General features: G+C 44.5%; 1 protein-coding gene and 1 pseudogene across 1 annotated transcript; one reads left to right on the top strand and one right to left on the bottom strand.

The window, feature by feature from the left end:
• The first annotated feature begins 8,577 nt into the window (after nt 1-8,577).
• LOC123407034 (transmembrane 9 superfamily member 2-like) lies at nt 8,578-12,408 on the top strand. The gene is made up of 8 exons (XM_045100068.1): nt 8,578-8,862; nt 8,947-9,139; nt 9,626-9,666; nt 9,788-10,367; nt 10,450-10,587; nt 10,675-10,831; nt 10,914-11,398; nt 11,872-12,408. Exons 2-8 carry the CDS (start codon nt 8,988-8,990, stop codon nt 12,089-12,091), a joined length of 1,773 nt encoding a protein of 590 aa, XP_044956003.1. The 5' UTR covers nt 8,578-8,862; nt 8,947-8,987; the 3' UTR covers nt 12,092-12,408.
• A 3,867-nt stretch (nt 12,409-16,275) lies between these two features.
• Nucleotides 16,276-16,610, bottom strand: LOC123408840 (annotated as a pseudogene).
• Nucleotides 16,611-27,488: the final 10,878 nt, after the last annotated feature.

The following is a 27,488-nucleotide window of genomic DNA, read 5'->3' as shown; positions in this document are numbered from 1 at the left end:
TTTGTATGGACGCTTACACACAGGCTCTGTACCCGGTTCAAGCTCAATTATGAACTCAACTGCTCGGTGCGGAGGCATTCCTGGCAGTTCTTCCGGAAAAACATCTTCATACTCGCAGACCACTAGGACTTGAGAAATTGGAGAGATCTCACCCTTCTAATTCAAGGAAAACAGACGGACGTGTCATTACGCGCTGCGAAGATAACCACGTCCTCCGAAGAATGAGTTAGCTTCACTTCTTTAGCTTCACAATCAATGGATGCCTTGTTCATAGCCAACCAATCCATTCCGAGGATCAAATCAATATCAGAGTTGACAAGGACAATAGGAGAAGCCAGAAAGGCATAATCACCCATCTTGATAGAGACATCAGGAACAAACCCATTCGATGTCATTTGCATTCCCGGAGAAATAATTTTTAATGGCCTAGGAGTGTCTTCTATCACGAAATCATGCTTTGCAACAAAAGGCCTTGAAATGAATGAATGCGATGCACCAGAATCAAATAAAACCTTTACAGGAAAAACATTAACCAGGAGATTACCCATAATTACGTATGAGGAGTTGTGTGCTTCAGCTGCATTCACCATATTTACTCTCGCAGTCCTGGGGTTGAACTTTACCATAGCATTGCTTGGAGGCTTCCTTGGAGGAGGGGCAGAAGACGCATCTGAGAGGTGCACTTGTTGGAGTAGTGACCCTTCTGCCCACACGTGTGACAAGTAACATCTCACAGCGGCCGGAACTGCACCTGAGGATTCCCTTGCTTCTGCTGCTGAAACCTCTACTAGAAAGCTGGGTTGGGTGGGTGGGAAGAACCACGACCACCTGACTGCTTGAACTGTTGAGTCTACCGAGGAGGAGGAGGAGACACCCAGTATTTCTGCTGCTTCTCGACCCCCTGAGTTGAGGGCGATGAGTTGGAATCTCTAAAACACTTTCTCGAATTCTCCACTCTAAGCAAAGCTTCCTCAGCCCTGAGAGCCAAGTTATAGAACTTATCAAACTCATCGAGATCGTGCAAGGCAAGGGCCAACTGCAAGTCCTCTCTCAGACCACCTCTGAACTGATAGATCTTGCTCTTCTGATTTGGAATGTCCTGCAAGGCATATCGAGCCAGCTCATGGAACTTGACGTTGTACTTGTACACAGAGGAACCACCTTGCTTCAAGCGTCTGAACTTCTCACGCATCTCTTCCACAAAGCTAGACGGGATATAGTGAGACCTGAAATCTCTGCAGAAATCGTCCCAACTGATCATTCTGCCTCCCCTGGAGTCCTTCAACTGCTGCCACCAAACTACTGCCTGCCCCTTGAGCTGAAACGTTGCAAACTTGACGAAGTCCTCTGGACGGACATTGCTGCACTCAAAGTGTTTGACCATGTCCCGAATCCAGTCCTCGGCGTCGAACGGCTGGTCACAAGACATGAAGGACCTCGGCTGGTTCGCCAGGAATTGATTCAGAGATGCAAACTGATGAGCACCATGGTTGAAATTATCCTGCTCCTGATTGGTCCTCTCTTGCAACAGCTGAATTAACATCTGGGTGTTAGCATTTGTTGCAGCCATCACCGCTTGCCAAGCCTCTGCAGGAGGAGGCGGCAGCGGAGATGGATGCAGAGGAGGTGGTGGAGGAGCATCAGCACCCTCGTGACCCGGATTCTGGCGAGTTGGTGGAGCCATCCTGAAGACGGACAACACATTAGCCCAGAGAATAACATTCAAGGTAAAGCTGAATCAATAGGCAGAAATATCTGACCAAGAATATTTAGCAATTGCACTCGAACAAAATAGTAAGAATGCTTCCTCAAAGTGACTGTCGACAATATCTGATTAAAGACCACTTGCAAACCAAGTATGAGCTAGAACTACTCGGAACAAACGTATGACAGAGATTCCATCCGATATCTTCATGGATATGATCGCACGGGCTTGAATTTACACTAGCCATCCTGTGCAAGGCAGTGCACACGACTTACGAAGCGTCCCCGAGTCGTAGCAAGCTACAAGGACTCATAAGACACAACGAAAACCGTTGTAAGACGACCATGAACAAACGGACCCACTGAATGTCGAATCCCAACCTCACATCATGCATCTATAGGAAGATTGTCCAATAAGTCGCTACCTGATATCCCACCTATGAACTCCCAAAATTTCTGGTCATGCAATCTGGTCCACGGATACAAGGAGTAATATGTCACAAAACTCCTATACTAACCCGTCCAGTGTGTCACATCCGTCAACACATAACCAGAATCTCGGACCTTCATCTAACACATACCCTCGTAATCACAACGATACAAAGTGTGGTGATACATCCAGAACTCTCTGCACCAGTACTGGGGAAGCCGGACTCCTCTCGTCACTACTAGTATTGAAGCAATTACGAACATCCTCCGTCCTGAGGTACCAAGAAATCTGAATGATGGCGATGTGCACAAGAACCCCGTGGAGCTCAACTCCCCAAAAGAAATCAAGTCAGACAGGAGGCACCAAGACAGAATTCCATCACATCGATATCATATAGATTCCAAAATACCCGCATGATCCTAAAAAAATTGAGCGAGAAGAGGAGTAGAATTAAGATTTCCTAAGTCGAGAACCTGACGAGAGCATAGAATAGGAGAAAAAAGAAACCTACTCTCCGATATAACTAAGACTCAAATAGTTTTACTAGACTCGACTCGGCCAAGTTCGATCACACAAAGGCTCCTATGGTCGTAAGGCTCTAATTACCAACTTGTAACGACTAAGATGTGGCCCTTTTCGATTTTGGGGGCAAGGCCTCAAAAGGAAAAGGGGTGCATCTAAATGTTTCGCAAGCGAGATAATCATAACATTACATAACTGAAACAGCGACAAGTAGGGCATACACTAGCCATCTGATAAGAGTATAGCATAAAGCTTACAGACACACATTATTCAGAGCATAGTTTAGTCCCGCTACGGACAACATGAAACAAGTAAAACTATGAAATCCCGCATGCTGGCCCCACGATCATGACCACGGCCTTAGTCCTCCGGATAGTTCACGTACAGTTTGCCAGAGTCCTCATCGAACTCCCACTTCATCTGGTTGTCATCAAGATCTCCCGAATAGGCGTACCTGTACCTGTTGGTGTTTGTAGTAATCTGTGAGCCACGGGGACTCAGCAATCGAATGACCTTGGTATCGAATCTAGCTAAGTTATTGGGTGAGTAAGGTTAAGTGTAAGGGTTTGCAGCAACCTAAGCATATATATGGTGGCTACCTTACGATGATCAGAGTAATCATATGGTGGTCTACACGAGCGATCGAAGACTAGGTTGATCACTAAGTGATCCTGAACACCTACTTACGTCAGACATAACCCCACCATGTTCTCGATCAGAGAACGATTTCTAAAAGAGACAGTCACGATTACGCACACAGTTGGCAGTTTTTCTTAGAGTTACTTTAAGTTGTCTAGAACCGGATGTTAACAAAATATCCATATTTGCCACATAACCGCGGGCACGGCTTTCCGAAAGATTAAACCCTGCAGGGGTGCTCCAACTAGTCCATCACAAACTGCCCCGGGCCGCAAAGTAATCCTCTATCACGAAACTCGTGATCTCATCTGATTCCTTAGAAGAAAACCTCAACTTTGAGGAGACCCAAAGTTTCATCGGAATCCCTATACGCAAGATATATCGCTAAGGTAAGACAAATCTGGCAAGACCTCCCGACGAATCAAACACCAATAGCCGAAACTAAGGCGGCAACAACGGAAGAAATCACCTAGCATAAGGCTAGGCCTTCCGTTATTTACCAAGTATATAGGTGCATTAATTAAATAACATTAAATATAATGATATCAAAATGCCCATGATGTCTCATGGACCAACTGGCACCTGGAACTAGCAAAGCTATCCGTTAGGGGTTAGGCAAGCCTACTTAGCCAAACAACATTTGCTAGGAGAGGGAAGTGTTTGGGGTTCATGGCAAAGATAGGTGGCATTTATTTCAAGTGGTAGGCAGCGAGAATGTAACAAAGGAAACATGATTCTAAGCATAACAAAGCTAGAAACGGTGTCAAGGTCACGGTCATCTTGCCTGTGATGTCTTCAGCTTGGAACTGCTCTTGGTCTTCCTACACGTACTCTCCAGAATCCACATACTCACTCTCCGTTCTCGATGCTACCCAAGACAATATAACAACCAATGAACACCAGCAAAACACAATGCAACAATCAATATGATGCATGTGTGAAGAAGGAAGCATGCATCACTATTCTAGTCACTTTCATATGCATTAGTGGAGTTAATTGAATTCTGGATAGAACCTCATATTAAGTTATCTTGACATGCATGAATATGGCATGAACATGTGCATCATGAGAAAACGATTCAAAAACATATAAAGAACGTAGAGAACAGAGTCACGGTTCAACCGGAAACTACAAAACAAGTTACAAAGGCCTACGGGTCAAAACAGACACAAACACAAGCCAATGGCACCCACTGGTGTAACCAAGTTGCCACATGCTCAAGCAACACCATACAAGTGGGATGGTGCATGGGAACACACCACACTATCAACAATGCCCACACAAGCTTCAAAACAATACAAACATACAATCTATTTTCAACAGCAACATAGCAGTTTGTCTACAAGATCTACAGTAGCTACAGCCATCTAAATAAATCACACAAGGCATGAAACTGAAGCCATCCAAAAGCTCTACAACCCTGGACAAGAAGCTAAGGTAAACGAATCATCCATGAGCAGATCTATAGACACTAACTTGGACAAAAACTATCACAGATTGGGACTTAGTGAAAATCACAGATTTTCACTAGCTGCTTATGCTCTGAAGCATTTTGGCAACCTCCAAAATGATATCTACATGAGGTGTATAAGCATGAAATTAAAAGGGAGCTAAACAAACATAAAAGCTCTCAAACATTAGTTTGTTGCTTGGGCCAATTCCCAACACAGGAGCTACTTCACACAAGACAACACGGGAAGAAAATAACTCTAGATTTCCACACTTAGTGAAAATCACACGGTTTCTCAAATCTCACAGATTCAGCCAAGTACCCACTTTGACAGGGCACAATAGGTGCATACAAATCCCTAAGAACAAAATGAAAATTCCTATGCTATAGAGGGGTTCACCCACTCCCATTCCATCAAGGAATCATCCACAAAGTACCAAAGCACCACCTAATGTAAAGCTCTAAACATGACATCACATTAGAAAATAACGGTTTTATGAAGTTGCTCTAAATTGAAATCTGACTGCACCAATGGATTACTCGGATGATTCTACCCCAAAACCATATATCATACATGGGTACTTGCATGTAACAACAATGCACAAGGCTAGCTCAAAAACATCACCAAGAATTCCTATATGCTACAGGTGTCTATAATCACATGTAGAAGCTATCACATTTGGTATCATCTACACATGCACACTTACTAGGACAAGTTCACCTACCTAGGCATAGCATGGTATCACTAACAAGGTTACACCAACATAGAGAAATGTGTTCATCCACCACACACACACATGTGCACACACATACACATGCACACACGCAAGAACTACTCACATATACACTCACATAGAAGAATCACACCCCACAACACATGTATATATGCACTCACAAGAAATTAGGCCCTCTTGCACAAGTGTATGTGCACACTCATGCACATATACACTCTACACCCTACCTACACACACATACACTACACCCTAGTGCAACATGAGAGAAAGAAAGGAAAACAACAAGCCAAATCCCTGGCAGAAAATTACAACACAAAATAACAGTAAAAGGAAAAAAAATCAAAATAAAAAGCAGGAGGATGTGGGATCGAACCCACAACCCCCTGGTGCACCCACCAGACCCACACCACTGGGCTAGGCTTTTGAGTCTTAACAAAGAGAGGGCTACACGCAAGGTAAGCCCTCTCTAGCGCTGCACAGGAACCAGGCGAATAAAAGGAAAAGGGCGCCCGGGGGAATCGAACCCGCGACGCTCGCGAGGCACACGACTCGGTTGCCACTGCGCTAGGCTAGCGATTCTTAACATAGAGGGGGGTGTTTCTCTTTTGAGCAGCCCCCTCTGCTCTACTACATCATACGCGGCCGGAACAGGGGATCCTCTCCGGTGAGTCTCCGGTGACCCACTCGTCGCGGCGACACATGGCGCTTGACGCGGGATCCCAGGGGAACCCATTCCCGGCTTAGCACGGCGGGAGGGAGCCCGCAATGGTGGGTGGCCGGCGCGGCACTTCTACTGTCACGGCGGCGACAACAAGTTGGCGAGCATGCAATAGCGCGTCTAGGGGAGAAGGAGGAGGGGAAAAGAGACGACGTGCTCACCCTGGGCTCACACGATGTCGTCGCAGGGGGAAGAAAGGTGGCGGACGCCTACTGGAGTCGAAGCAGGACGATCACGGCGGAGCAGCATGACGGCGAGGTAGACGAGGATGTGGCCGTCATTGCGGTGGACCTCCGGGACTCCTAGCGCCGGGAACGGAACGCGGGGAGTCTCCCCGAGGTCCTGGACATGCGTGCCGACGCTGGAGATGACGACAACATGGAGGGGGACGGCGGCGATCTGCTCTCTCTCTCGGGTCTGCTCTCTGTAGCCTACAGAGACTTACCTGGGAGGGAGAGAGATGGAGGAGGAATAGAGAGTGGCGGCGCGATGGGGAATAGGGGGAAACCCTATCGGGCACGCACACTGAGGATTAAATAGGGGAAGGAAGGGACGGCAACAGCGTGCATGACCGCCCTCTCTCTCTGAACTCTGACGGAAAGCAACACGAGGGGGGGGGGGACGGCGTCAGAAGGAGGAAGAAGGGACGCGGAAAGGGCCGCGCGAGAGAGGAAAGAGAGATCGGCCTAGGTGGAGAGGAGGGAGCCGGCCCACCTGGGCTTCTCTTGCGCCCGGCTAAGATAGGGAAAACAAAAGGGTTTTCCCTTCCAATTTAAATAAAACAACAACCAAAATACCTTAGAGGCAACACGTGGATTTTGGGGAAAATAAAAATAGGTAGGGCATGAGGAAATTATGCCCTATTTAACAAAAATATAAACCAGATTTTTAGATAAAATAAATTACAACCCAAAACAGGAATTTACATGCTATTTTGATAAAAACCCACATAGATCTGAAGTCTAATACAACAATGAGAGCTACCCCCTCAACCACAAGTAAATTATCTAAATGATTAACATTTTAAAAACAGGACCAAACAAAGTCTAACACACAAGTTAAAATAAACAAAGGGGGAAGGGGTTTAGCATTGTTTTGAAAGCATTGTTTGAAAACACCACAACATCCCACACCACTCATAAGCATGCTAGCACTACCATGATGGATCAACTCCTAGCAACACAAGAAAGGTATGCCAAGAATGCAAGTGGATGTCATGATACAAAATGATGACATGAAATGACAACTTTATATAACATCCAAAACATGGTTCCACAATATAGGAAAGGAGTACAAATATGGAAAGGAATACATCTGGGCTGTTACAATTACATATGTTATAAAAATTTCCTATGAAATATATATACATGAGAAAATCTAAAGAGAAGCGTGTGCACATGAGCGCTCCCGTGCGGCGGGGATTCTCTCCCTATGACCAGAATTTAATTTTTTTATCTCTTAAACCGTTAATTCGATCGATGATCCGTTTTCGTCGTTGACTTTGTTTCGACGAAATCTTCAAAACTAGATCCCATATTGACATGTTTCGACAACTTTTTTTGCTCGTACTCACCATATTTGTTGCACTTACTTATCATATTAGTAAATACTTGCTTGTCTGATAAAAATAACTTAATCGTCATATTTTTGGAAATTACGTATAAATTTGACATCTCGACATAATCAAACGACAAGTACAAACAACTTTTTTTAGGCGATTATGTGCAAAAATATGACAACTCAACAAATTTAAAACCGATGACCACAAGAAATCTTTTTTGATCATCGTTTATAAATATGACAATTCGGCATAGTTAAACTAACAAGCACACAAAATATGACAAGTTTGGCATATTTAAATTGGCAAACACAACCTATGACATGCTTTTATATCATGTATAATGAAAAATGTTACAAGTCTTTGTATGAAACAACATTACAAAGTGTCAATTAAGTTATTTTTTTCAGGTAAGTAAATGGTTAATAATATGGCAGGTGGGTCAAAAAAATGTGACAAGTACGAACAGAAAAAAATAGTTGACGGAACATATCGATATGGGATCTAGTTTCGAAGAACTCGTAGCGAGAAATTCAATGGTGAAAGCGGATCATCGATTGAATTAACGGTTTTGTAGATAAAACTTTTTGAATTTCAAATATCAAAGAAAATTTTGATGATATCATGAAAAGAAAGGGGTTTGACTGCAGCATCGCAATGCTTTTTTAAATTAATCTGATTAGTAGAGCAATGCTTTTTTTTATTAAAAGAATGATTAGCTGACCGCCAACGTACAGGTGCGACGCTAGATAGAGCCTTAATTTTAGTTTTGCCCAGGGTCTCGGTTTTTGCCGGCCCGGCTCCCCATTCCCCCATCCTCGGTGAAAGAAACCCTATTTCCCCCACAAACGACTTTTCCTCCCCACCATACCGGTCCGGTATTCTTCCGTCTCCTCCCCGTCCCCAAGCTCCGATCCCACCCAGTGTGACTCTAAAATCTCTCCTGCAGTCTACCGCCTCCGTCGGCTCGCCGCACAGCGAGCATCACGTCACCGCCGGCGCCTGACCCCTCCTCCTGTCACGCGCGCGCGTCGCCGTTTCCGTTCTACATCACCTTGTCCCTACTGTCTCCGCTCGACCCGCGATCTCGGAGCATTGATTCCTGAGGTACTACGAGCTTCTATTCATCGAGTAAAAATTACTTAAACCCGTACTAACCCTCCACTAATTTTGGGTGCACACTCGACGTAGCATCCAGATCCGCCCCTCTTGGGTCTGAGGTGCTCGCTGATATGGTGAGGATGGAGGCGGCGGGTGCTGCTCTTGCTGTGGCCCTGCTGGCGTTCATGGTGAGGTCTGGAGCTGATGGCTCTGATCACAGGTACAAGGCGGGAGATCGTGTCCCGCTCTACGCGAACAAGATCGGCCCTTTCCACAATCCAAGGTATAATAATAGTGGTCTCGTGATGCGCCACAAGCTTTGGTAGTTCATGTCTGGTTCCGTTGTCTGTCTACAATGGATGCACGAGTTAGGGCTTGGTATTGCTGTCTGTGATGCTAACTAAGGTTAAATGAGAATATGATTACTGCTGAATTAACACTAGGAATTTCTGTTGGCACTTATTTGTTGTTATTATAACTAAGCAAGTGCAAGTAGGGTTATTCAATGATAGTAGGGAGGCAAGAGTAGTCAGTATCAACTTTTGTAACTAGAATTTCACTTCATGAACTACAACCAAGTAGTATGGATGTCCCAGTCATAAGGAAAAGAGGTCTCTGCTGGCAATGATGCCTTCTGAACCGATGGTAATTTGACAGTTCAAGCATCACCTCGACCGTTTATGTTACTAAATGACAGCTTTGTGATAATTGAATTGCTTTTCCATTAGGCCATGATCAGGATAACTCAGTTACTCTTTGTCCATTGCAGTGAGACATACCGGTACTATGATCTATCCTTTTGTGCACCAGGTTTGTACTTCTTAGAGATGTCATATGCCTTTTCTTGTTACTTGCTCTATTTAGCAATTCGTTGATTGGTTGTGCCCAAGTCAATTTTCCTTGTTACTGACTGCTGCATGGCCTGCAATAGATCACCCAAAGGACAAAAGGGAGGCTCTTGGTGAGGTTCTAAATGGTGATCGGTTGGTTGATGCACCATATGAGTTGAACTTTAAGGAAGATATGAACTCCAAGACTCTCTGCAAGAAAACATTGTCCAAGGAGCAAGTCGCCAAGCTCCGGGATGCAGTTGCCAAGGATTACTACTTCCAGATGTATTACGATGACCTGCCTTTATGGGGATTCCTTGGTAAACTGGAGAAGGACAAAGAGCGCGGCGGTGGAAAGTGCCTTCTGTTTAAGCACATCCACTTTGACATCATGTACAACAGTGACCGTGTCATAGAAATCAATGTTCAGACAGATCCGAATGTAGCTGTGGATATCACAGAGGACAAGGAAGTGCCGGTAGAGTTCTCTTATTCAGTAACATGGAAAAAGACAGACATTCCTTTTCAAAAACGAATGGAGAAGTACTCCAAGTCTTCCTCTATGCCGCAGCACCTAGAGATCCATTGGTTTTCGATAATTAACTCATGTGTAACAGTGCTTCTTTTGACTGGCTTTCTGGCAACAATCCTCATGCGTGTGCTCAAGAATGATTTCATTAAGTAAGATCTTAATCATTTCATTCCTTTCTCATCGCATGGATGCTTTACTAAATGCAGTTTTCATGCCCCCATTTTTCTGAAGATATTCTCATGAAGATGAGTCCCTTGAAGATCAAGAAGAGACTGGATGGAAGTATATACATGGCAATGTCTTCCGTTTCCCGCCGCAAAAATCTCTTTTTGCAGCAATCATTGGATCTGGATCTCAGCTTCTTGCCCTGTAAGAGTTTCTTTGGTTCATTTTATTTTATGATCCAGGCTATTTCATAATGATCCTAACATATAACAAATGCTTCTCATCCGATAGTGCAATTTTCATCTTCCTCCTTGCGATTGTTGGGGTCTTTTATCCATACAACAGGGGAGCCCTTTTCACTGCCCTTGTAGTCATCTATGCTCTTACGTCTGGTATTGCTGGCTACACAGCCACTTCCTTCTATCTTCAGCTGGAGGGAACAAACTGGGTAAGGCTTGCATTAGTAGTGGTTGGTTTCTTCAAGGAAATCCTTTGCTGCTATGTTGACAAATTCTGCCTTAATGTTTCAGGTGAGAAATCTGATATTGACTGGCTGCTTGTTCTGTGGGCCTCTTTTCTTGACATTCTCCTTCTTAAACACTGTTGCGATAGCATACAGTGCTACAGCAGCTTTGCCTTTTGGTACTATCATTGTCATTATTCTCATCTGGGCACTTGTAACCTCTCCTCTCCTAGTGCTGGGTGCTATAGCTGGGAAAAATAGCAATACAGAATTCCAAGCTCCTTGCCGCACAACCAAGTATCCAAGGGAAATCCCTCAACTGCCCTGGTACCGAAGCACCATTCCTCAGATGGCAATGGCAGGGTTCCTCCCTTTCAGTGCTATTTACATCGAGCTGTACTACATATTTGCCAGTATCTGGGGGCATAAGATATACACCATCTACAGCATCCTCTTCATTGTGTTCATTATCCTCATCATCGTCACAGCGTTTGTCACAGTGGCACTCACTTACTTCCAGCTTGCTGTTGAGGATCACAAGTGGTGGTGGAGGTCAGTGTTCAGCACATCAATTCATCTTGGTTATCCTTGTCTATTACTGCTTTTGATTTATTCATGTTTACTTAGATATTTATTTGTTATCTTTGCACAACACAATGGATCAGAATTAAGATAATAGTAGGGAAATATGCAATTCGTCAATTATCCAATAGATGGCAATGTCATGCTGGATCAATAATATCCTATATTCAACATAAATACACTGTATTATTTAAATTGTTTACGGAAATGCTTCAAGTCATACATAAAGTACCACAACTTACCACTACTTGGAACTTGAGTGGCACTTCAGGAGAAGACTCATCTTGTATGAGGAAACCATATTCTACATTCTTGGATCGTCACATCTCTTGGACTTGATGCATACATATTGGGCTTGCTGTGTTTTCTTGATGCTTATCAATAAGAGTTTTGGACAATTGTCAACATACCATTGGAAAAGTTTATTTTGCTTCAATTTGCAGATCTGTCCTTTGTGGAGGCTCCACTGGTATTTTCATCTTCTTCTACTGCATCTACTACTACCATGCCCGGTCAGACATGTCAGGCTTCATGCAAACATCCTTCTTCTTCGGCTACATGACCTGCGTCTGCTACGGTTTTTTCCTCATGCTGGGAACTGTTGGTTTCCGTGCATCACTGCTATTTGTGCGACATATTTACCGTTCCATCAAGTGCGAGTGATCTAGGCCAGAGTGGTGACATCAGATATGGCTATCACCAGGGAAGCTCAAGAGAAGCAAAACAACAGATTGTTAATGGGGTTGCTTCTGAATTTTGTGTCCAAGCAAGTTGCATGTCCTCCATATGAACCTCCTCTCAAATTACATTATCTTGCAAGTTCCATTTGGAATGATATAGTGTGTAGGACAGATTAGAGCCAGCACTATGATGTTATACTTGTATCTGCTGTGTTATTTAGTCTAACTAGTAAAAGTGCCCGTGCGTTGCACCGGGTGCGAAATAAATAAATATAACAAGTAAACATGGATATGCTCTTACTTAATGTTCCAAGTTGCATAGTATCTGCACTGTTAGTGAACTGGCGCATGGCAAGTTGAAATAGATTCTGTTGCAGAAATAGAAGTACAATTGTGATCAGAAGTACTGGGATAAAATTTCTAAACAAAATGGATGACTGATTTCAGTTTAAATGGCTCACAAAACAGCGCAATAAGATCTCATTGTTGCATGGCTAAGGCTCAAACCCAAGAATAGCCATGCACTCTGGTTGAAGAATAACCATGCAAATCCTCAACAAATTCATTCAGAAATTGGCTTCTTGTAGTTCATTCAGAATTTAGAAACACCGGGAGTCCAATCGCGGGCGTTGGTAAGGTTCATAGCTTCTGATAGAATTCACTTAGCTAGAAAATTAGTAAAAAAATTAACAAAATGAAAAGCACACTAATTGATGAACGGATGATCATGGCTGGTTGTCAATTAGTGCTCAGTGTTGGAAAACAATGATACAAGTAACCAAGGAAAAATAGACTTGCTACTTAAATTGGTTCTTGATTGAAAGAATAAATCCTTTAGTTCTCAGATATAAAGATGGTACAACGAGAGAGTGCAAACAGTGACATATGTTCTTCTGAACAAACAGATTCACTATGTTCTTCAGAGCTCGAACATGACATATAGCAATTGAATTAGATAGCCACATGAGCCTTATCTAGCAAAAAAGCCTGAATTAGATAGCCACATGAGCCTTATCTAGCAAAACAGCTCGTGCGGTGCAACAGGTTCGCTACGGAGCAAACACTTGGTCCTTCCTTCTGTGAGTCGGTGACGGATAGCATCAAGTCAAATGAGATCTTCATTTGCACCTCTGGTCGCACACAAGCACTGACCATACATGACCAAGACAACACAAACATAGAAGCTTTCGCACAAATGGAGTGGGCTAATTTTACATACTTCACACAGATTGGTAATACTTACCGCATAACCTTCATCAGAACTTCACTTATTTAATTTTCGCAAACAACATCAAGCAATTGTATATACTGACGAAAGGAACAACATTTATGGTAACGAAGACTATTCAGTCAGTCTCGGAGAACAATTTATATGTACACCAATATAAGAACAACATGACAGGACTCCTTTAGAAGCATAAGATAGTCCAACATGTGCAAAAACAATTACAATATCATCCTAATTCATCCATGAATTTTGCAAACTAACCATCTTAGTCTGCTGTCAAGCATAGCACACCAAAAGCAAGTGAAGATGGCTGTAGTTGCATACCTAGAGTAAAAACCATAAAGCCTACGTTTTAACAACCCCCCAAGTCCAAGCCGATGTGACATATAATGTAGTTGGCTGGTTTCTTTAACCTAATACAATTAACTCTTCAGCTTGAGCGTGTATCTTAGAAATGCATCAGCATCAGTTTACAATCTGACCAAGTTTTGAATAAGAACCGAAGTTTACCAGACACAAAACTTATAAATTACTGCATGTTTCTTCATGTTGTGAGCCATATAATATGTTCCAGTTAGTTCTATCCTCTCAAGAAACATATGGACCGAGTTATTATGTGAAAGTAGATACTTAAAAGCATGAAGCATGTGAACACCTATCTGCAGCAAGGTGTGTCCTAAAGTATAGGATAAAGCATTAGCTACTAATACATGTAGAAACTCCCCAAGCAGAAGAAAGTCAAAGAGACTAATAAAAACACTTTCTTCCTTGTCAATTTTTACCTAGTGGCTCTGAAGAACTATTGCTACCAACCCTGAAGCAATATTACATCTGCATCGGTAGAAAATGAAGGTTAAGTTGTACGCAAAGGAAGAAATTGATTGGCGATAAGCTCAAGAGTGGATTTTTGTAAATGAAATAGCAATTAAAATGGTCTTCATTTTAGCAATATCTTCTTTAATTCTTTTGCTTGGTCTGTCATATCAGCAGTGCGTTGTAAGAGGCCCATCACGTTTTATTATCTCTGAGCATACCGAAAAATCTAGATATGAAGTTTGACCTCTCCAAACTATGATTGAATAGCGTGACTCATCTCTACTTTCGCGGTATACTGGAAGTCCAATCCTATCTGCATTCTAGCTTGAGCGTGGATGTGACATTGTAGAAACATGATCGGTTTGCCACATGGATAACAGGAAATGTATTAGAAGAATGACATACTCTATATTTTCTAATTGTAGATTATTTTTCAGAGGAAGTTTCTTGGCAGCCAACAAATATTTGATGAACAATCTTAGGTTACTGCGAAAAAGAAACTGAGGATCCCCATATCCAAATTAGGTATCCCCATTTGGCCAGATTTGTACCTAAAGAAGCAACATCAATTAAAATAGAGGAAGCATTCGGTGACTGGCTAATTACCTGCAGTAGCAGAGGCAAGTGTGCTAGCAGGGGGCGGGCCTTGGTGATCAGACATGGCAGGTTGGCCAGGGCTATGTTGAGTCTAAGCGAATAGCATATGCATCCATAGCATCGCTCGGCGATGCCTTCAGCCGCGACAAAGGTCTTAGCTGCAGCGGAGGACTCGACCGTATCTTCGGGTGCCTCGGAAGGCGAGGAGTATGGCAACGGCCTTGTGGGAAAAGGGTCACAACATCCGCGCTAATCCCAACAGCCAGATTCCCTCCCTCTCAGCTCCAGTGATGATTGCACTAAGCAAACCTTCTGTATCTTTTATGAGAAGTAGCTCCTGACCAACAGTACCTGAAGAAGAACACCATTGATGCAAGTCATAAAAAATTACGACTAACAAAACAAAGCATCAAACCCATTCTGTTGTAAATCATCGGGTGGGAGGCGTGCGACACTCCATGTTCGAATCCATACCCGAACGAGGTGAGATAAAATGGTTTTGTTTTCGTGATTAGATCATTTTGTCGACAGACTCATAAGTCATGATACAACCTCAGTGTCATGTTATACAAATTTCCAAAATACCGAATAGCTTCCCTGGTCAAATCTGGACCGAAAGAAAGAGAGGATGCACACAGCTCATTTTGCAAAACATGATCGATAGACGTACGGTGATAGTCATCCACCCTCTCGAAGTAAGTAGGGAGTTAGCATAAATAGCTAGTCATTGATATAATTAAGCTAATCTAGTCACCATAAGTAGGAACAATATTCTTCTGTGATAACAACACAAGCTCAATTGCACCTGAAACAAAGCGGACACATCAGAGGCTAGATCAAACAATTTCATGGTGACGGTATTTAGAGCGAGTGTTTTTCCAGTATAATACATGAGTCATTTGGAGCGAAATTTTGGGACGCCTGCACACTGTACTATTTTCTAATGTATTGTATTAATATCATGGATCTGCCTATAATGGTGCTTCTGTCGATTAATTCACTGGGTAGATGTACAACACAACAACCTCAGCGCATAATTAAAATGCTAGTAAGGCGGTCTACCCAGTGAGATTAATACACTATCTACCTAAGACAGGGGAATGAGGAATGAACTACACCATGGAGGGGTTTCCCTCTAAAATAATCTTGCAACACAAACAAATGAAAGGTGCTTTATCTTAAGCAGAACCCACAAAATTTATCAGGGTTGAGCACAACTTTAATTTGGCTGAAACTTTTGTCAAATTTTATGTACCAGTTACTGCTAGAATACATCAGCAGATCCCTGATGAACAACTGAAAGAAAACTACACCGAAAGCCACCATTGGTGTTTCACCCCACCACCAGCCCCAGCCCCATCCCCAGCCCAACATCAACTCAGGCAATACAGTCGCTAATCGCTGGTAACATAAAGGAATCTACAACCAAATCGACCAAAACGGAGTTCACTTCTTTTAAATCCCCACCCCAATCCAACATTCAAGGATTAAGACGCCGCAATACAGGCGAGACCGCACAAATAGGATCAACAGACAGCTAGGGCTTTGTCGACGGGCACTACCTGGAGGGAGTTGGCCTTGACGTAGTCCCAGACGATCTTGAGGACGCCGGAGCGGGAGATGTTGGGGGCGCCGCCGAACTTGCTCAGGGCGTCGGAGACCGACACCGGCCGCATGATCCCGCGGAGGTTGTTCAGATCCACCGGGCCCTTCTTCTTGACCGCTTTGGGTTTCGCGGCGGCCGTTCTGGACTTCTTGCCCCCCTTCGCCGCCGCCGCTGCGGGCTTCTTGCTCCCCGTGGCAGCCGCCGCCGCCGAGGACATGAAGGACCGGCACCCACCGTGTACGCCGCCGTCAACATCGTCGTGAGATGGGTAGGTGGGTGGGTCACTCCGCTTCGGCTGGGAGTGGGGGAAGCGTTTTCTCAGATCCACTTATGAAGCGACTGCGGGTTGAATGTCATAAATAGCAAGGGCTTTTTTGTAAAATCACCGCGGCGGGTTTTCTGACAGAAGCGATAGCCTCTTTATTTGCTCGGTTGCTTGTTAGAATTGTGCTTACCTGGTGGACAACACAGTTTGTCAAAGGGAAAAGATATCTGACTATTGAGCAAAAACAGTTTGTGAAAAGAAATATATTCGTGAGACCTAAGCGTGTGTCTCCTCTCAGTGATGGTTGCATGTCACGATTGCCACCCTAGAACCTTCCTGGCAGCAATGTCCTTATGCCAACAACGCTGGCTTGAGTCTCCCCGACCATGATGCTATCAACAATTCCGAGTGAATAAAAAAACACCACATTTGAAGTTTCTGAGTAGAATTGCCACCACATTCCTTATGTGTCCCAGAAATCTATCTTCTTTTCCAGTTTTTTTTTCAATAAACACATGGTAGATTTGGGGCTGCTAACCACGATTTTTGATAGAATGACGGTGAGGAGTGCAGAGACAACGAGTTTGTCGGCATGGATATGAAGCTTTGGGTAACTGCTTTGGTCTTTATCTAGGGTTAGGGTTAGATAGGGTTAAAGTTCATGTTTTGTTTCGTTTTTAGATCATGTTCAAGCACTGGTAGTCTAATAGTGGATAATGTGTGCACATAAATTGGAAGATCCTGTTCAAGCACCGGTAGTCTAATAGTAAATAATATGTGCACATAAATTGGAGGAAAACCCTGGCACAACAGTATACACATCATTCCGTGGTAAAGCTTCAGATTCAAGCATCAAACGCACGCTTCACCTTGCCATCTGTTCCAAATATGTTGCATTTGAGGGGATTCACAGTGGTAGGAGGTTCTATGGCCGTGGGGTGCACGTTTGTGCTAATCCAAGCATCAAATGTAGGCTCCTCAATTTAATCCAGTCTTTTTTAGTACATTTGCAGTTACCCTGTGACAGATTCAAGTTAATTCAGTCCATTTCTAGTACAAAGATTCAGTTATTTGTATTAGATTCGGCCTTTGCATTTAGTGTGTGCATTTCTATTACATTTAGTAACTATATTTATTTTAGATTGATCAATTGTTTCATTTTTGGTGCAATGATTCAAAAATTGTTCCATTTGTAGTGCAAACATTCATCAATTGTTCCATTTTTAGTGCTGCAAAGATTCAGTTTCGGCTGATTGGCTTTTATTTTGGCAGTTTAACCTGAAGTTGGATAATTTATTGTAGGATGGCATTAATTGTGGAGTTTCTGAGTGGGTTGACGCCCCATGGCCTGGTGTACTTCAAAGATGCCTTGTGAAGTTTAGGAGATGCTTCATGAGGAAAATCATGGCAGGATGTTGGATCACCAGGTCCATCAGGAAGATACTGCCAAATTGAAGGAGTTGGACAGTCTTGGCACTCAGTACAGCGAGCTGGTGGAATATGTGACAAAGATGTTTGATTGGAGCGATGTAGAGGACCAAAACAAGCAGTTGCAGAATGATAAAGATGTGGAGAAGAAGGATATGGATGTAGACAAGGAGATACGGAAGCTGACTATTGACCAAGAGAAGGAGAAGCTTGAGAATGACAAGATGAAGGAGGAGTTTGAAAATCTTATTATTGATGACAAGGAGCTCAAGTGCATTACTATATCTAAGGGGGAAATCATCAGGAACACTAGGAAGGAGAGGGATGAGATAAAACCATGAGAGGGATCTTGTGAAAGAGGAGGAGAAGAAGTTAGAGTATGTTGTTGGATATCTCCTCAAAGCTGGTCAAGGTTACAAGGACAAACTTGCCAAGATGAAGGCTATACTTGATGAGTGAACTGCTATCAGTGTTCACTAGTTGGGTTATGTAATCCACTCTTGCTTATGTTATGTAATGAGTACCTATTATACTATCCTTGGTTATGTGATGAGTATCTACTAAACTATCCCTCATTATGTAATGAATACCTTCGAAATGGTATCCTTGGTTATGTTATGTTCAACATGAGTAGTTAAACTGTGGCTAGCCCATGCAAAATTGGCCTTGGAAATGTATATGTAGTCAAAATGGGGGTAGCCCATACAGAATTGATCATGCCAAAATGACCAAATGCGCTATACCATGCGTCTTTTCCATATCTTTAAACAAGAAGCACATCACAACATAGCAGTATAGGAGTTGACAACATAGCAGTTCACAGCATGGCAGGCCCAAATTCCCCAACATTAAGCACATCACAGCATACCGGTTCAGCAACTCACCATTTCAACATTACAGTAGGTCAACATCTCACCATTTGAACATGACAGCAATTCAAACATGATAGCAGTACATCACAAAACAATGTGACATAGTTTTGATAGGTTCTCAACACCCTTGACCCAACTTAACGCAGATGCTCAAATAAACTAGACCCAAATTCTCCACGTTCACTAGTAGCCACTTGCATAAAGGTAACTGAAAGGACGTGGATGTCGCCTAGAGGGGGGGGGGGGTGAATAGTCGCTTTAAAATAATTACGGTTTAGGCTTGAACAAATGCGGAATAAAACTAACGTTTAATTTGTCAAGCACAGAACCTAGAACAATTAGGCTCACCTATGTGCACCAACAACTTATGTTAAGCAAGATAAACAACTAAGTGATAGCAAGATATACAACAAGAAACAATATGGCTATCACAAAGTAAAGTGCATAAGTAAAGAGCTCGGGTGAGAGATAACCAAGGCACGCGGAGACGACGATGATCCTGAAGTTCACACCCTTGCGGATGCTAATCTCCGTTTGGAGCGGTGTGGAGGCACAATGCTCCCCAAGATGCCACTAAGGCCACCGTAATCTCGTCGCGCCCTCGCACAATGCAAGATGTCTTGATTCCACTAAGGCCACCGTAGTCTTTTCTGCGCACTTTGTCCTCACTCATGCGCACCCGGGATCAACTTCTCGGTCGGTCACCCATCCTAGAACTACTCCAAGCCAAGCACGCTTAACCTGGGAGTTCTGTTCGAATGGGCTCCCAGAAAAGAAGGAATTCCTTATTGATATAAGTAGTCTATCATCCCTAATAAGTCAGGTTATCACATACACCACCACTCAGAGGAACCGACGTCCTCGTAGGGCCACAGGAGCGTTCCCTCTTGGCACAAACGTCTGTGCATCCAGTCCAGTACATGTGCCATGCCGTGTGCCACGACGGGTCACAAACGTCATGAACAACATGACCGCACACCTGTCCGCAAGGAATGGGCTCGCGGAAAAGAAGGAATTCCTTATTGATATAAGTAGTCTAGCATCCCTAATAAGCCAGGCTATCACAGGGACCCTTGAGGGCTGTCACCGAACCCGTACAAACAAGGTTGGGGCAATCTCCACAACATAATTGGAGGCTCCCAACAACACCACGAAGCTTCACCACAATGGCATATGGCTTCGAGTTGGCCAAAAATGCTCGGGGCAATCTCCACAACTTAATTGGAGACCCCAATGCTTTTCCCGGAGCTTTACACCACAACGATTGAGCTCCGAGGCACCACCAAACTTCTAGGACGCCAAAGCACCCACGAAGAACAACCTCTAGGGTACTGATACGTCCCAAACGTATGTATAATTTTTGCTTGCTCCATGCAAGTTTTGGGTGATATTGCTTTGTGTTTTGTACACTTTCATACCTTCTTCAACATAGTTGGACTAACCTACTAACTCAGTGCACCCAGTGCCAGTTTCTGTCTGCTGATGTTTGTGAATTGTAGGTTTATACCCGTATTTACAATGCACGAAAAATTCCACAAAAATATATAAAAAATCAGCGTTCCAGAAGACTCCAGACGGCCGAAGGAGGGCCAGAGGGGGGTCACGAGGCCCCCAGGCGCCCTGGTGGCGCGGCCTGCCCCCTGGCCGTGCAGGGAGGCCGCCTGGGTGGGGCCCACCCCCTCTGGTGCCGTACCTTGGCTCCTATTTTTACCCTTGTGGAGGAAACCCTAATTCCGGAACCCTTTTCTCCAGAAGCAATTCCGATCTCCGCCGCCATCGCCAACAAGTTTCGGGGGACCAGAATTCCTGTGCCCGCACCCTGCCTGTAACGACCAAGATGCGGTCCTTTCCGATCTGGGGATCGAAGCCCCGAATAGGAAAGAAGCGCATCTAAGCGTTTCGCAAGCAGCTAACACATCACAAATAATAATAAAACTAGACAATCCGGGATTCAATTGTCTTCTCATTAATAACTCAGAGTACATCACAGATACAATCAAGGTAGTTCCCCTATGGACTACAAAACATAGAAATACTATGCTACCCTGCCTGCAGGCCAACGATGTGACAGCCCGAGACCGACGTTCTAGAGGATTCCCCTTGTATTCCGTTTTCGTCGTGTGTCTATTTTCTTTTGTCGCATCATCATCGCATCATTCGCATCATCTGCATTGCATCGGCATCTCCGTTGCCGCCAGTTTTCAAACTTGCATCCGTTGTTAGTTGCCGGTTCTCGTCGTTGTCCGTTCTGAGCCCGACCGCACATGCACGCGCCCGCGACATCGTCAAAACCCTGTTTTAAAAGTGTGCGTAAAACTTTCTCTGATCGGGTTGAGATTTGACGTGCGATCTTATTTTAATATAGGCAGGTCGTCTGTCCGGTTTCGTCGCAATCGGAGTCTGTCTGGTACCCGAACGGTCGACCGTAGCGGCACCGTATTCGGTCTATCGTCGGACGTTTTTCGGTATTTTAAATCTCGTTGCCGGCCTGCCCGTTTTTCCTCTCATCTCCTCCTAGCCCCTCTGCACAGTGCACCGTCCCTACATGCAACCTAGTCCGAAACCTCCCGAAACCCGAACTGGGTGCTCGTGACCGTTGGGTCTGGATCAACCCGGTTTTACTGCAAATCATCATCGGTTTGTCCATTGGACTCGTCCGCCTATTTATTCTCGACCGTCCGATCAAATCAGAGGGTCCGGATCAGGCTCGAGATTCCGCTAGCTATTTAAGCAGATGAAACCCTAGAACCTAGGACCCTTGTCCCATCCATCAAATCCTCCCTTGTCCCAATCCGCCGCCATCCTCTCTCTCGGGATCGCTCCCGATCCAAAATCCAACAACCCAGCCTCCTCCCGATCCATTCCTCCCTCTCCTCGTTTTCAGCCACCGGCCAACCACATCCATCCATCCATCCAACCTCGCCCGAAGCTCCCCGCCGGCCCCGCAACCTCTCCTCTAGCGCCGAAGCCATAGGAGCAATCAGCCCCGCCGCCAGCAACTAGGCCAGCCGTGACCGCGCCTTCTTCTTCCCCTCCATCTCCCGTTACCCTCTCTCATCTCTCTCTGTCATGTTTCCTTCTGTTGCAGGAGCTCCCGCCTGAGCAGCCATGGATGAGCTCGAGCCTCCTCTGCCCGGAACGAGCACCCGACACCGGGAACGGGTCTGCCCTGGCCGAATCCACCCATTCTGGCGCAGACCCTGCCGGATCTGGCCTTCTCTGCGCCTCCCCCATCCAGCGCGAGTTCATCCCCGCCATGGCCGTGTCTCTGGTACGGGGGAGGTCGAGCGCCTCGCTCCGCCTGTGCTCGTCGTGCCTGGGCCAGTTGCTGCCGAAGGCCCATCCGCGTCAGCATCCCTAGCGCTAGCCTCGACGAGCCGTGTTCCTGCATCGCCATAGCCGCGGCATCTCTGTACCCAGATGTGAGCAATCCCCGTATCTGATTTATGTTTTGTTTTCTTAGATCCGTTCGGTAAGTATACGTTGTATAGGGTTGGTACTGCACCTGTTAACGAGCAGCATGCTAGGTGGGGTGGCTAGCGCAACCAACTCTTATGCAAGGGCTCGTGGGATTGAATCCCAGCTTTGCCCAATAATTGTTTCTCCTCTCATTTTTTTTTTATTTTTTTGCTGCACTAGGATATTGTGAATTTCAGAAAAAGCATCAATTTTCAAACACCCGTAGCTTTTAGACCGTGCACCGGATTAAAATATTTTCAACATGTAAGATGCTTAGAATTTTCTGTAGTTTCACAAAAAACCAACTCTCATGCATAATTAGATCTGCTTAGTGTGCTGTTTGCATCGGTTTGTGTGTCGACGTGTTGAAACGGTTTAGATCGTCACTATTTGTTCGTAGCTCCGTTGGAGATGTGCCATATATGTAAATGGACCAGAACGATGAGTAGAATCACGTGAACCACTTTGTTTTGCAGTTTCACAAGCCTAAAATGTGATTAGAACAAATCTGGACAGAATTAAGATTTAACACGTGGGGTCATTTCGGAGATGCTATATGTCGTTTTCGGTCTCATTTAAAATGCCTAGCTAGGTAGATTAATTGTGCTTCACCCTCGAGCCATGTTTAATAACATTTAATATTGCCGTGAACCTAATCGGGATGGAACTAAATAATTAAACGTGGAGTTTCGTCAATATGCAACTCGTTGCATATTGAGCTTCACTTAATGTGTAGTGTTTTATTGTTGTGATTGCCATGTCATCCCTTGCATGTTGAACTATTCATGCATCATAGTAGGATGTGCATCATGTTGTGCATCGTGTGGTGAATATCTGTGTTGATGCTTGTTACCGGTTTCCCCCGTCTCGATAGAGCTCCGCAAGCGTGTCGGATGTGAGGACCAGTTCGACTACGTCGGTTCGTCTGCTTCACGGAGCCATTCTTCTTCCAAGCGGGATCTCAGGCAAGATGACCATTTCCCCAGATACCATTACTATCATTGCCATGCTAGTTATTTCGATGCTTTCGATTATGTCTCGTTGCCTACCACCTGTTAAATATCAGCCTCTCAACAATGCCATGATTACCTTCAACCTGTTCGACCTAGCAAACCACTGATTGGCTATGTTACCGCTTGCTTAACCCTGTGTTAGCGTTGCTAGTTGCAGGTGCAGTTGCTTCCATGTGATAACATGGGTTCCTTGTTATATCACCCTATTAAATGTTATTTAATTTAATGCACCTATATACTTGGTAAAAGGTGGAAGGCTCGGCCTTTCTAGCCTGGTGTTTTGTTCCAATTTTGCCCCCTTAGTTTCGGCTATCGGTGCTATGTTCCATAAACGAGCGCTCCTAACACGATCGGGGTTGTTATGGGGACCCCCTTGATAATTCGTTTTAGATTAAAGCTGGTCTGGCAAGGCCCAACATTGGTACTACATTTGCCCAACATAATAATTTGTTAATACTGAAAGCATAGGGCGTCATGAACCCGAGGAGTAATTTCACATAATACAGGGAGGGCCAGTGCTGATGGTGTTGGTCCAAAACAGAGCACTGTGCGGGGCCACCGCGAGGAAACTCGAGGTTTGGCACTCGTACGCGTCGCTTATCCGTCGTGTCATGAGAACGAGATATGCGGCTCCTATCGGGATCGTCGACACGCCGGGCGGCCTTGCTGGATTAGTTTTACCTTTGACGAGATATCTTGTGCATGGGGATTCCGGTGATGCTTTGGGTAATCTCAAAGTTGAGGTCTTCCACTAGGGAATCCGACGAGATCGTGAGCTTCGTGATTGAGGATTTCTATGCGGCTTGTGGTAATTTGTGATGGACTAGTTGGAGCACCCCTGCAGGGTTAAATCTTTTCGGAAAGCCGTGCCCGCGATTATGTGGCAACGTGGAATCTTTGTTTAACACTGGTTCTAGATAACTTGAAGTTAACTTAATTAAAACTTGCCAACTGTGTGCGTAACCGTGACTGTCTCTTTTGTGAGTTCTTTCTCCGATCGAGGATACGGTGGGGTAATGTCTGACGTAGGTAGGTGTTGAGGATCATTCATTTGATCATCCGTATTTCACGTCCGCTAAGCGTAGATCTTCCCCCTCTTATTTCTTGTACTCGTAAGTTTAGGCACCAAATATATGCTTAGCCGCTGCTGCAACCTCACCACTTAACCATGTCTTACCCATTAAGCTTTGCTAGTGTTGATACCTTTGGAAATGAGATTGCTGAGTCCCCTGTGGCTCACAGATTACTACAACACCAGTTGCAGGTACAGGTAAAGGTTACTTGACGTGAGCGCGTTGATAGTTCATTTGGAGTTGCTTCTTCTTGTTCTTCTTCATCGGTCCAGGAAGGGTTCTAGGCCGACAGCCTGGGATAGCAAGGATGGACGTCGTTCTTCTTTTCTCGTTTGTTTTCGTCCGTAGTCGGACCCTGCTCTTACTCATGATGTTGATGTATTGTACTGCTGTGACTCTGATGTAGCTTGTGGCGAGTGTAAGCCAATTCTATTTATATATCTCTTCTTTTCAGTACATGTACTTGTAACGATATCCATTCTTGCGACACGACGAGATGCGCTTCTATCCCTGACGAGGCCTTCGTGCCAAATTGAGGATAGGGTCGCATCTTGGGCGTGACACACGATCACGACCACGCCCCAGTCCTTTGGATAATTCACGTAGAGGCGGTCTGTGTCCTCGTCGTACTGCCACGCCAGGTGAGTGCCGTCGGGATCATCTGTCTCTGGGGTACCTGTACCCGTTGGGAGTTTCGGAGGAATCCGTGAGCCACGGGGACTCAGCAATCTAAGACCTTGGTGCCATAACTAGTCAAGTTATTAGGTGGGTTAAGGTGAAGTGAATAAGGTTGCAGCATCCTAAGCTTGATTTGGTGGCTATCCTACGTAAAGCTAAAATGAAGGTGGTCTACACTAGCGGTCGTGATTACTTGATCACTAAGTGATCCTGAACACCTACCTATGGCATTCATAACCCCACCGTGTTCCCGATCGAAGAGAGATCTTCGAGGGGGACAGTCACGGTTACGCACACAGTTGGCAATTTCATTAGCTTATGTTTAAGTTCTCTAATACCGGATGTTAACAAAATATTCCAAGTTGCCACATAACCGCGGGCACGGCTTTCCGAAAGATTAAACCCTGCAGGGGTGCTCCAACTAGTCCATCACAAACGTACACGGGCCGCAAGGTAATCCTCTATCACGAATCTCGTGATCTCATCGGATTCCTTAGAGGAAAACCTCAACTCTGGGGAAACCAAAGCTTCACCGGGATTCCTATACGCAAGATATATCGCTAAGGTAAGGCAAGACTAGCAGGACCTCCAGACGTGTCGACGACCCCGATAAGAGCCGCGTATCTCAGTCTCACGACACGCTGGATGGAACTAGCTACAGGTACCAAACCTCAAGTTTCCTTGTGGTGGCCCCGCAGGCACACGAGTTTGGACCAAGACTCATGAGGAGCACTGGCTGGGATTGTTGATTAAAGATCCTCGGGGTGATCATTCCCTATGCAGTTTATTAAGTGATTAGCAAATTAACACCAATGTTGGGTCCTGCCGGACAAGCCTTAACACTACGCGATTTATCGAGGTTGTCCCAATAACAACCCTGAACGTGTTAGGAGCGATCGTTATGGAATCAAACACCTGTAACCGGTAACTAAGGTGACAATAACAGAACAAAGCAACCGGGAAAAGGCTAGGCCTTCCGTTATTCACCAAGTATATAGGTGCATTAATTAAAATAACAGAATTTAAGATAATGATATCAAGCTCATGTTATCACATGAGTCAAAGCACCTGCATCTAGCAACGCTAACATTAGTAGCTGCGCAAAGCCTACTTAGCCATACAAGTTTTGCTAGGAAGGGATCAGTGTATGGGTTCATGGCATATCAAGTGGCAATTATTTCAGTGGTAGGCAGCAAGCAATATGACATGGAAACGCAAACTAGCATAACAAGTCTAGAGATGAATCAAGGTCATATCATCTTGCGTGTGATATCCTCAGCTTGGAATGGTGCTTGTTCGTCCTGCACGTACTCTCCTGAATCCACGTACTCGTTCTCCGATCCTGGTGCTACCCAACATAAGAATAACATTCGATGAACAACAGCACCACAAGATTCAACAAGCACATGATGCATGAGATGAAAAATGAGCATGCATCACTATTTCTATCACTAGCACAAGCAAAAGAAACTACTACGAGTTTCTGGACAGAACTGTACACTAAGCTATTTTGACATGCATGAGAATGGCATGAACATATGTGTCTCGTGAAAACGATGCAAAACCATATAAAGAACATTACAATCGGAACTACGGATCAACGGGAATCAACGAAACAAGATATGAAGCCCTACGTGTCAAAAACAACACCACACACTCCAATGGCACAAATCTGGTGTTCCCAGGTTACCAAGACATATAACAACCCAACATGAATGGATTGGAGCAAGGAAGAACACCACAACATCAACTAATCACCCACAATCATCAAAATGACTATACTACACCATCTGCCATAATTTGCACCTTAGCTCGTTGTGAGCTACATGCAACATAGCTACAACCCTCCAAATATGACAAATAATATATGTGTCTGTAGCCAGCTAAGAACACTACAAGCACCAGCAAGAATCACACCAAAAGGAATTAAACACAACAGACACAAGGCTGCAAACTTTCCCAAAACCATCAGATCTCAGGGACTTAGTGAAAATTCCTGCACCTGACTTTCTGTCTTTGTTCTGAAGATTTTTGGCAGCAACCAAAACATAACCTACAGAACTCCAAATGAGATGAAATTTGACAGGGAGCTTCACAAACATATCCGGTCCAAATTCCTAGCACTGAACTAAGGCTAGATCACAACACAATGACCAGCACAACCTCATCTATAGGAGAAGCAAATGTTTCCAGATTCCCAGACTTAGTGAAATTCCAGATTTCACTAAGCTGGAATTATCAGCCACATGCCCACTTTGTCTAGGCATAGTTTGCACACAAGTAACACCAAGTGATAATTGACACCACTATGGTGTAGAGAAAAACCCCTACTACTATCACACAAA

This window comes from Hordeum vulgare, chromosome 7H (assembly GCF_904849725.1).
Source record: "Hordeum vulgare subsp. vulgare chromosome 7H, MorexV3_pseudomolecules_assembly, whole genome shotgun sequence".
NCBI lineage: Eukaryota > Viridiplantae > Streptophyta > Magnoliopsida > Poales > Poaceae > Hordeum > Hordeum vulgare.
The sequence above is the reverse complement of the archived record's forward strand: the minus strand, read 5'-3'. Positions and strand labels throughout refer to the sequence as shown.